The sequence below is a fragment of the Cervus elaphus genome, chromosome 19 (genome assembly GCF_910594005.1).
Source record: "Cervus elaphus chromosome 19, mCerEla1.1, whole genome shotgun sequence".
In the NCBI taxonomy this organism is placed as follows: Eukaryota; Metazoa; Chordata; class Mammalia; order Artiodactyla; family Cervidae; genus Cervus; species Cervus elaphus.
Window position 1 is genome coordinate 71,890,728 of NC_057833.1, and position 11,692 is coordinate 71,902,419.

The 11,692-nt window shown below is 48.3% G+C and overlaps 1 protein-coding gene across 11 annotated transcripts in view; it reads right to left on the reverse strand.

Annotated features, from left to right (window-relative positions):
- The window catches only part of PCNT (pericentrin), a 104,391-nt gene extending 93,838 nt beyond the window's left edge, over positions 1–10,553 (reverse strand). For all 11 annotated transcript variants that reach the window (XM_043873998.1, XM_043873997.1, XM_043873993.1 and 8 more), the window contains exons 1-3: positions 10,388–10,553; positions 7,354–7,560; positions 1,967–2,044 (exon numbers count right to left, since the gene is read on the reverse strand). In XM_043873998.1, coding sequence (XP_043729933.1) covers positions 1,967–2,044; positions 7,354–7,560; positions 10,388–10,444 — 342 coding nt within the window. In that variant the 5' untranslated portion in view covers positions 10,445–10,553. The remainder of the gene's footprint in view (positions 1–1,966; positions 2,045–7,353; positions 7,561–10,387) is intronic.
- Between the last annotated feature and the right edge of the window lie 1,139 nt (positions 10,554–11,692).

Below are 11,692 nucleotides of genomic sequence, written 5' to 3' on the forward strand. Positions count from 1 at the left end.
ACAATAACAAACCATTTCTCAATCGGATTGTGATGTGTGACGAAAAGTGAATTTTATACAACCAAGGACAACCAGCTCACTGGCTGAACCAAGAAGAAGCTCCAAAGCACTTCCCAAACCCAAACTTGCAAAAAAAAAAAAGTTATGGTCACTCTTTGGTAGTCTGCTAAAGGTCTGACCCACTATGGCTTTCTGAATCCCAGCAAAACCATTACATCTGAGAAGTATGCTCAGCAAATTGATGATATGCACCAAAAACTACAAGGCCTGTAACCGGGATTGGTCAACAAAATGGCCCCAATTCTTTTCCACAACAACGCGTGATCAACTCTTCAAAAGTTGAATGAATCGGGCTATGATGTTGATTCAGCCACCATATTCACCTGACCTCTCGCCAGAAGACTATCACTTCTTCAAGCATCTCAACAACTTTGTGCAGGGAAAATGCTTCCATAACCAGCAGGAGGCAGAAAATGCTTTCCAAAAGTTCACTGAATCCTGAAGCATGGATTTTTACACTATAGGAATGAGCAATCTTATTTCTCATTGGCAAAAATGTGCTGATTATAGCAGTTCCTATTTTGATTAATAAAGAAGTGTTTGAGCCTAGTTGTAATGATTTAAAATTCATAGCCCGAAACCGCAATTGCTTTTGTACCAACCTAATACAATTTTAAAAAAGACCATGACAAAAATAGAGGTTGAGGGAAGTATAAACAGAGTTTAAAAAATTATGCAAGAGGAAAGTGAAGGTGATTAAATTTAGACTTAGACAAATTAAGTATACATACTGTTTTTCATAACCTCACCATTAAAAGAACAGAAACTGTGTACTATTACTTCAAAATGCATAAAAGGATAATTTCTTTGTAAATCCCATGATAAATAATAATTCAAAGAAGGCAAAACAGGTGAAAAGAAAGGAATAAAACAGGCAAGACAAACAGAAAACCCAAATTAAATGTCTGGTGTAAGTACAGGCACAGCAGTGATGACATTAGATACAAGGGAATTCACTGCCCAATAAGATAGATTGTCAGGCTCAGTTAAACATCAACCCTATGCTATTCACCAGACATACATCTCAAACTGACGTCTGCAGAGATGCTAAAGGTGAAGGAGAGACGAGACCAGGTCCATTTACACAAAGCTCACGGCAGAATCAGCAAGCGAGTGCTCACTTGGGGTGGACAGGAGGGATCGGGCCAGCACTGGCCCACCTCTGACCAGCAGAGGGGCCAGCTGCTGTGCATGCGTACTCATCTGTGGGCTATGGGTAAGTTCTGTGTACTTTTCCACAAGGTGCTACATGCCACAGCTTAAACAAGTATGAAATGTGTATTTAAGACTGGGTCTCACAGACTCCATCAGAGACCATTTTCCCAAGCCCTCCTATGATCTAATGCAGATTAAAAACAAAACTTGCTCACTGCTACAAGCAGTGTGAACTGAGTCCAGCTAGAATTGAGTGTCTAAAATATCATTATTTTGTATTAACTTCTAATGGAGTATTATCTATAAAACTACTGAATCACTATGCTTTACACCTGAAACTAACATAATGATGTAAAACAACTATATTTCAATTAAAAAAAAAACAGATAAAATATAAGACTTTCAAGACAACATTTTGATACTGGTCAATATCTAATAATTTTTCTTGCAAATGCTAACAAAACTGAGTTGATTTGAAAAAGGAATCAATGCAATACCCGTGGAAGTCACACCAGGCACTGTGGGAGGAGCTGGGACAGTAACTCCCAGCCTGCAAGCATCTGGGGTGGGGGCCAGGCCTGGGAGGCACACTGACCAATGACAGAAGCCCGCAGGGCAGAAAGGCGGGTTCCCCCCACACACCCACCAGACAAGATCTGTGAGCAGGGCGTGAAGAGAGGCCTTCCATGCAGGGAGCTCTGCCGCCCGTTCCCACGTACGGAAGAAGACAGGGAACCCGGGAAAAGCTCACCTTCGTCATGACCCCGGGCTGCTCTGCATAGTAGCCATCCAGCTTCGGCGGCGTCCTCTCTCTGCTGGGCTCCTGCAGCTGGCGGGGAAGGGCCAGGAGGGGCGTCCACAGCGGCACCTGGGCGGGCCCCGGCCCCTCTGCCCCCGATCCCTCCACCTCTGCCCCACTCCAGGCCTGCCAGGTCCATCTACGGCCGCCTCCTAAACCAGTCTCAACTCTAAACATTGTGTAACTTGTTTCCCTCATGATGGTGCTGCACAATTTTTAATGAATTCTGTTTCTTTAAGTTACTTCACTGTGTGCTTAACATTTAAATCACTAAATTTTAGTTTCTCAACAAATCCTGGTCTTTCACATTCATGCACATTTTCTAAGCTCTTAATTTCATACAATTTCAAATATTTCATCTTTAAGATTTTCCTTTGTTAGATAAATCTTTTCCTTAAAAATCTGTAAAGTAGTATTTTGTTTTTCTAAATCACCTCAAAATTGAGTTTAAAGTTTTCCAACAAATTTTCCCCCAATAGTTTTGACACATAAATTTACAATAATTTGGGGCTTTTATCTGCAGGAAGGCTCGGTGCATTCTCCTTGTCAACTCACTGGTGGCTTCCCGCCACATCCATATGGGCTGCCAGACCCAATCTCACGTCACTCACTGCTGTCAGAGTGTCAGGGTCTGCTGGACCCAACTGCAGTTAGCAGTTTCATTTCTGGGCAGTAATAACTACTTGAGAAATCTGGCATAATTTTATCTTTCATACAGGCCTTCCAAAGAACAGAGAAAAAATTCACTTTTTTTTTTTTTTACTAGAGTAAAACATTTTATCTTGCAATTACTGCCATACCCCTGCATTTACCTAGGATGCAAGATGGATCTGAGCAACCTGCTTCTCCCATAACACAATGCTGTTTCATCATCATAAGGATGAATCTGTCAATTCAATTATTCCCAACCATGCCAACAATGTCTTAAATAATGAGGAAGCAGAGGAACCACCTAGAAGGGCAAGGGGCAGTGAACTCATCTCTCCTCCAGTTTTCTACATGACTGGCGAGACCATTTCCGTGTCCTGTTTTCAAGGTGACTATTCATGGAGGGGCTTTCCGGGCAGTACAGAGGTTAGGACTCTGAGCTTCCCCAGCAGGGGGCGCTGGTTCAAATCCTGGAGTGGTGTGCGTTAGTTGCTTAGTCGTGTCCAGCTCTTTGCAAACCCATAGACTGTAACCCCGGAGAAGGCACTGGCAACCCGCTCCAGTATTCTTGCCTGGAAAATCCCATGGATGAAGGAGCCTGGTAGGTTGCAGTCCATGGGGTCACTAAGAGTTGGACACGACTGAGCAACTTCACTTTCACTTTTCACTTACATGCATTGGAGAAGGAAATGGCAACCCACTCCAGTGTTCTTCCCTGGAGAATCCCAGGGACAGGGGAGCCTTGTGGGCTGCCGTCTATGGGGTTGCACAGAGTCAGACACGACTGAAGCGACTTAGCAGCAGCAGCAGACTGTAGCCCACCAGGTCCCTCTGTCCATGGGATTCTCCAGGCAAGAACACTGGAGTGGGTTGCCATTTCCTTCTCCAAAAGGAACTATAGAAAGAAAGAAAGTGAAGTTGCTCAGTCGTGTCTGACTCTTTGCCACCCCATGGACTGTAGCCTACCAGGCTCCTCCATCCATGAGATTTTCCAGGCAGGAGTACTGGAGTGGGTTGCCATTTCCTGTTCTATCAAATTCTGGTAGGGGACCTAAGATCTCATTATGCCGTTTGACATGGCCAAAAATTTTAAATAGCCCAGCAAACGTGAAACTAGCATACTGGGTTATTCTATTTATAAAATACTCAAAGCCAGCAAGACTATAAACTATTCTTCTATAAGTCAAGGTGCTCCGAACACAGAAAGTAACTTGAGACAGATCACAGAATTAAACACAGAAACCAGGCCATAAAGCCTCAAGCAGACATGGAAGACGATCTTCACAATCAAAGGACAGGAGAGATCTTTCGGACAAAGAAATCACTAACCACAGAAAAAAATGATGAACTCAACATCAAAGTTAAGAATATTTGCTTATTACAAGACATCATTAAGAAAACAGCTAGGTTAGCAAGACCAGGAAAAATATTTGTAGTACATACATCCCCTGGAGAAGGGAAAAGCTACCCACTCCAGTATTCTGGCCTGGAGAATTCCATGGACTACAGTCCACGGGGTCACAAAGAGTCGGACACAACTGAGCAACTTTCACTTTCACTTTCTTTACATCTAACAAATAACCTGGAACAGTAAAGACAAAAAAGAACCACAGGTTCCCCCACAACCAAAAGATGAGCCTTCCTAAAAAAGTTCTCGTAAGCCAAAATGGCCCAAAAGTAAAGAATCAATTGCATTTCTTCATAAAAGTGAAAACCCTTTCTGGATTTCTTTCAGTTAGCAAAAAACAGGTATTAATTTGGCCTTTTACAAAAGTGAAGTGGTGTAAAGCAAACATTCAAAAAGTGGGGATAGCTATATAAACAAATATTCCACTTTAGTTAGCAAATTTGTTTTTCACAAGCATGAGAATTAGCAATTCTGAAGCTTATGTATGTGTATTTTAAGACTGAGTAAATAAAGATATTGTAAATAAGGATGTAAGGTTTCTCACTATGGGTAAAAGGAGCTAAAAGTAAAGAAAGGGGGAAAGCTAGAATAAATTTTGTACTGTTGGATTAAAATTGAAGATGTTAGTATTAATTTATGATTTTTACTATACATACAAATAAAGAAATATGTACAGATGTGTTTGAATATACATTTACTTATATTTTCCTGCTCTCTTTTGAAACAGCCCAGAAGCAACTGCACCCTGCTAACAAGAAGCGTACCGAGCACACAGATCGTGGCTTCTAAAACCATCCTCCACCAAAAGGAGCCAGGGCTCCTAGAAGAAATGACTGGTTCAGGGCTGCAGAAGGGAAAGAACCAAATAAGCCTGGAAAGTCTTGGTGCAGAAAGTATGGAAGTAGGTGCAGCAAACAATGAGTGCATGTTGAAAGGTCACCGATGCCAATCCAAAGGCACTCCCAATGGCCAAATGTATGTGTTTCAGCAACAAAATAAACACTGATATGATGGATTAAAACCCATAATAAAGTAAGTATCTAGCAGTCTATACTGATATAAATTATTGAATAAATCAATAAGTTGGGGAGGAGCTGCAGTTCCTCCTTAGAGTAAAACACCAGTTAACATGTGCAGGTGGAATGACGGAAACACAGTCATCGTCCAGCCAGTACCGCCGTCGTTACTGCAGGCAAGAGTCCGCAGTGAAAGCTAAAACTGACAAAAGGTTTACAGGATCTCTAAGTACCTCCACACAACACACTTATTAACTACCAAGGTAAAAACAGAAACCTTTCTATCAGAAGAAATCTGGCAGGCCCCCCAGTACTGAGACATACCACCCGTGCCTCTTCTCAGATAACCCTTGGCAGGCAATATCATCACCTCCACAGTGTTCCTGCTAAAATGTACTACCTGACTTCAATCAGGAGAAAACACTGAACAGAGCCAAACTGACAGGGATCCTACCACATAACTAGCTGCTGCTGCTGCTAAGTCGCTTCAGTCGTGGCCGACTCTGTGCGACCCCATAGATGGCAGCCCACCAGGCTCCCCCATCCCTGGGATTCTCCAGGCAAGAACACTGGAGTGGGTTGCCATTTCCTTCTCCAATGCATGAAAGTGAAAAGAGAAAGTGAAGTCGCTCAGTCGTGTCCGACTCTTAGCGACCCCATGGACTGCAGCCTACCCGGCTCCTCTATCCACGGGATTTTCCAGGCCAAGAGTACTGGAGTGGGGTGCCACTGCCTTCTCCACATAACTAGCTAGTACCCTACAAATGTCGAACTTGTAAAACACAAAGAAGACTAAGAAACTGTCCAGATTGGAGGAGACTAAGGTGACAAGGCACTGAACGGCAATACAGAACCCTGGACCAGAAAAAAATGGGAAAAATTAGAAAAAGCTCTATCAATTAGCTCACAGTATTGTTTCAATGTTTACTGAAACTGCATAATCATTTATATTGTGATTACACAGATATCAGTGTTTCAGGAATCTAGGTGAGGGATAACCAGGAACTCTGCTATTTTTTACAAACTTTTGTAGCTCTAACATTATTTTAAAACAAATAGCTGAAAAATACAAAACTTTTAACTTAAAATTTTAAAAAAAGAGACTTGTCTAATTTGAAAGTAAAGATACAAAATAATAAATGCTAACTTACACTATGAGCCTTTCTCCTCAAAGAGCCTAGGCAGGAAACATACAGAGAAAAGCCACTAAGAGTAAGAGCTTAAAAAAAAAAAAAGAGTAAGTGCTTGGCCCCCTCAACATGGCGTTCATGTACTTAGCTGCAAAGTGACAAGGCTACTGAGAACCACAGCTCTACCCCAGAGAAGCAACAAGAAGACAAGCATGAACAGCAACTAAAATCCAGTCTCAGGTCTCTGAGAGCACAGGCAATGGAGGGCAAGTCAGCTGGCACAGGCTGGTCCAGAGGCTCAGGCATCAGAGTTCTGCAACGGCTCCCGGGCAAAGTTGGAGCACCACGACAAGGCCTTCCCATTTGCCAAAAGAAACATTCTAGGTTTGTAGGTAGAATATCATAAACTATGCTGGTAATCATCTCATTTTTTTTCAATAAGGCTGTGCAAACACAACATGGTTTTGAGTTAGCCTGCCCTCAGCCACCAGTGCTCTGCTCATTCTAGCAAACCCCTGCCCTGCCCCTGCCACACGTAAGCAACAGATACTTCTGGTTCAAGGCCCCTTGCTTGTAATACAGGCGAGAGGAGGCCCCAAGGAGAGCCCCCATGCAGGCCATCAACAGGCCCAGCAAGGCCATGCACCCTGCACACCCAGGTCCACACCTGCCCCTGCAGCCACAGGGCCTCAAGCAGCAGACAAGACAACGTTTCTGTGACACATTCACCCCTTGCCTCCTCATTCCATGTTCAGAAAGAAGGGGAAGACTACAACCAAGAACGAGGCGGATTTGAGAGCACATGAAAGGACGTTACGGTTTAAGTGTCAGAGGGGCCGCTGCACAGCCACACCTGAGGAGCCCACACTTGTCAAGCTTCTGTTACCACAGCGTCACCAACACGGACACTCGCCTTCAAACAGTCCATTCAACATTTCTCAAAATCATGTGATGAAGAAAAAACTTTTAACTGTAAGTAAAACTACAAAAATACACTCCCCATCTGTAAGACAGAATGAAACCCTCTTTCCCTAACTTTGGATAGACAAAAACAGACGCAACACCACTTTCAGTACACAGGCTAGCAAGAACTAGAAGATGAGCAACACGTGGAAACACAAAGCTGACTAACGGCACCTGAGCGGCTCCCGCGCCATCAGGGGTGTCGCCGCAGGTTGGGTTCTTGCCAACGTCCAGGCCTCCCAGGAGCCCACCGTCCCCGGGCCCGGCTACCGGACTCTCCTCCGTGACAGGCGCATTGACAGTCGTGCCCTTCCTCTTCGCCGGCGTTTTCTTCGGATGCGTACAGTCACCTTTTGTTTTTCTCTGTCTGAAGTGAGCAAGCTGCGCAGAAATGTAGAAAAGTAGTAGAGACAAAGGTAAGCAAGGAAGAAGTAACAGAACCACAAGCTGAGCGAGCTTGAGGGGAGCATGAGGCTCTGGGGCCCGCGCAGTCCACGCGGCCACACCTGGCCAGACACACGTCACCCGGGTCCCTGCCCCACAAACACTGCCGCCATTAACATCGAGATGCTGGGATTCAGAATCGCACTGAAGAACCTAACAGTGAGGATGGTTAATGATGCCCACAGACAAAGGAAAGTAATAAGGCTGGCTGGCAGAATAGCTTTTCTAGCCCGTAACAGTTTACAAAAAAATTGAAAAATTTAGAGATGCATCTATTTTAAAAACTGACAGCTTAATCAAGGCACATTTACAGTTTAAAATTATATAAAAGCTAAATCTCTCCCCTTTTGCCCCATTTTCCCCCAATCAGAGAAATCATAGTGTAGCCAAAACTTCCTTGCCATAGATTCTGAGACAAGGTACAGAAATAGCAAAAAATTAATTAAGCCAGGTCAATCTAACATCCTCCTTTATGGAATCAGATGTTCTAGTTTTCATGACACAGCTCACCAAAACACCAGGGACCGCCACAGAATGTCCCTATCAGAAGGCACACCTGGCAGTGTTCAGTCCGTCAAATCTGAGGGTTTTAGACTGCTCACATACTGTCTCTCACAACACCTTATTCAAAAGGTGTGACTGCTAACATCAGCTTTTCACAGGAGGACAAGGTCCTTCACATGACAACTGTGGTCATGAAAGCAAATGCATGTAACACGTTTGTGTGAATGATAACAGAGGCTCACGGTCTCATGGGCATGGGAAAATCACAAAAGGAATTTAAGTGAGAGAAACCGTCTGTCAAGACCAGACACTGCCTTCACAACTAGCCCCATCTCCATCAAATCTAATGTCACTGAGTTCCCTTCCTGCATCACAGACCTGGTCCCTCGCCTGTGGTCACCCAAGGAGAGGCATTTGTTTTTTCCCCCAAGGTTAAAATCTCCTCCTCATTTAGACATATTTAGAAACTGTGGAGCTCAGGGAAAATGATATTAAACTGTCAGTTGCATCTTCTTCCTATGTGCCAGGCACACGGAAAGGTAGGAAAACACACTCCAGCCTCACTCTTCAAACCCCAATCAGAAGTCTGACCTGCATGGGAAGCTTGCAGAGGCCGCTCTGTCCTCTGCCTGCCACCCTGCCCTCCACCTCAGCGCCTCACACCCTCACCGTGTGTTCTGAATGGTCTCTAATAGAGTGGCCCTGCAATTTCCTTAAGGGAAGGAACTATCACTGATCCATCTGAATTCCTGCAAGGAGATCCAACCAGTCCATCCTAAAGATCAGCCCTGGGTGTTCATTAGAAGGACTGACGCTGAAGCTGAAACTCCAATACTTTGGCCACCTCATGCAAAGAGCTGACTCACTGGAAAAGACCCTGATGCTAGGAGGGATTGGGGGCAGGAAGAAAAGGGGACAACAGAAGATGAGACGACTGAATGGCATCACCGACTCGATGGACATGAGTCGGAGTAAACTCCAGGAGTTGGTGATGGACAGGGAAGCCTGGCATGATGCGATTCATGGGTTCGCAAAGAGTCGGACACGACTGAGCGACTGAACTGAACTGAACTGACCACATCTGACCTCAAACATCACAGGACTCCGCAGGTTCTGCCCCCAAACGGCCGGAACGCGGTGGGGCGGGGCGGGGCGGCTAACCCCAACCCTGATCCAGGCTTTCTCCACCTTCTCACAGGGGCGTCTGAACTATACACGGCTCAACCTCCACAAATTACTCAAAACGCTGAATACTGGATGGCGCCTGCGTGGATGGTCAAAGCAGATTCAAGGAGCTACAGAGCTCCCGCGGCACTGCAGCCTGGGGACGGGACACCTCCCGGTGGATTCGTCCGAGCGTCTGGAGTTCCAGGCCCGGTGCGGGGTGGGGATGGGTGGGTGGCCAGAGACCTCCACCCTCACCTGCTGGAACCGTCTACCTGGGCCCCAAGCGGCGCAGGCGCTTCAGGAGCCGGACACCAGGGAGGAGGTGAGGCATTCCTTAGTGTAAACAAATTCGTGCTCAGGAACACTACTCCAAAAGAAAATTTTTACAGAAAAAAGCAGGACTCCGTGTAAACGAACATCTGCACGTAGTTTTAATCGGATAGAAGCTGAGCTGAGCCCTAGGGGAAGCACCTGTGATGCCCAACTGCAGGGAATCCTGGCCTCCAAGCCCTCCAGGAATCAGGGCAGGGACTGGGAGGTGCGCAGGTGCGAGCAGGTGTAAAGTTGTGGTGACCGCGCCCGACCCCGCACCTCGGGCTTCGGGAGCGGGCAGGCGTCAGAGACACCGCGTCCCGACGACACCACGGCCTGTCAGTGAAACCGCCTCGCCCGCTAAAAAGACAGGTTGCCTGGGGCCGGGTACCTGCAGGGGCTGGGCTTCCTGCGGGACGGGTGGGGGAACCTGCCTTTCTTAACTCCGCCCCTGCCCCTGCGCAAGCGCAGCCCCGCCAGTCCCGGCGTACCCCGCGCCCGTCCTCCCCGCGAAGCGCTGCGCGTCACCAGCCGCTGATTGGCTGCGGCTGCGATAGGGGCGGGAACTGGCTGAGGGCGGCGGATTCAAGATGGCGGCGGCCAGGGGGTGGCCTCTAGCCGAGTCGGCAGAAAGGGCAAGAGTGCTGCGGCGGCGGCGGCGGCGGCGCCGACGGCCCCCGCCTGACTGCTTCCGCTCCTGGGAGGGGGCAGTGGCGGGCATTGGAGCCCGCCCTATGGACCCCACGCCAGGACAGCACGGGGAGGAGGCGCTGCCATTTACCTTCGCTCTCCCAGCTTCCACTTTTTTGCGCCGCTGCTCTTGCTCATCATCTTCCATCTTCCTCTGGGGCCCTTAGCCAGTCGCCAGGTGGTGGCTGAGCCGATGCGGCGCCGCCTTCGCTCTATTTACACTCCCTCCCCCTCTCCTGGGCTCACCCTCCCCCCACGACAACTGTCACGCAGACGTGGGCCCGCCCCACGTCCGGCCCCGCCCCGAGGCGTGCACCCGGCTGGTGGCCAATCAGGGGCCGCGGTCCTGCTCTCGCGCCAGCGCGCTCAGGGCGGTGCGTCCAAGAGGTGCGGCTCAGCGGAGCTCCGCCCCAGCTCCTTCCTCTCCGATTGGTGAATGTCCGCTCCCGCCTCTTCGGGCGGGACCAATGAGCGGGGCGCGGCGGCTTCGGCGCCCTCGGCGGTTGGTAGGTTTGAAGCGCCCGGTGAATTTGGGAGCGGGAGTACTCCGGCTCGCCCTGGTGCGGCTGCTGGTTCTTGTTCCCCGGAGGTTCGGGTCGTATGGGAGGAGTCTACGCCGGCGCCCACTTGGGTCGAGCTTTGCAAGAGCCCAGGGACAAGTCCAGGAGGCCGGGCCCCATTGCGTGGACGCGCCAGCTCGGGGCTGTACCTGAAGTCGTATTCGAGGTGTCCGTCGCCGGACCCCGGGGTTGCAGCACCCAAACTTTCATCTCTAGGGGTCCTGGCCCTGTGTGTGTCACGATAACAGACAGCAGGAACAATCACTTGCTTTCGTTCCTAGGCATCCCTCCCTTGGGTCCCGCTGGCGCCTGTACCCACGGAACCGGAGTGCCAGGGGCGGCCACAAATAGTTCAGTAGGAATCGGCGCCAGGATCCGCCAGTCCAAGGATCCCAGAGCTGCAGGGACAAGAAGCCACTGGCGGTGCTGCCACTCCTGGGCCCATGGATTCTCCCCAGTGGGCACACAGTGCTGTATCGAGAACTCAGTGCGTCTATGCCCAACTTGCATCTTCTGGTTAGTGCGGTTCACGGTTTGACCAGGGGACCCCACAATCATGGGTCCACTCTGGCACCTCTGATATAAAGCATTGCCCTGCGTCAGAGTGTTAGGAGGGACTCTCTGCACTGGGAAACTGAGAGGGTCAGGCTGAGGCTCTAAGGGCAGGAAAGGCAAACCCATGCCTGGAATACAAGTGTATTCCTGTTAGGGCAGTCCCTGGAACCCAGCGTGAAAAGGGTTTCATAGGGCCTCCTTGCTAAGGGGCATTGTTTAGTTGCTAAGTTGTGTCCAACTCTGTGACCCCATAGACTGTAGCCCACCAGGCTTCTCTATTC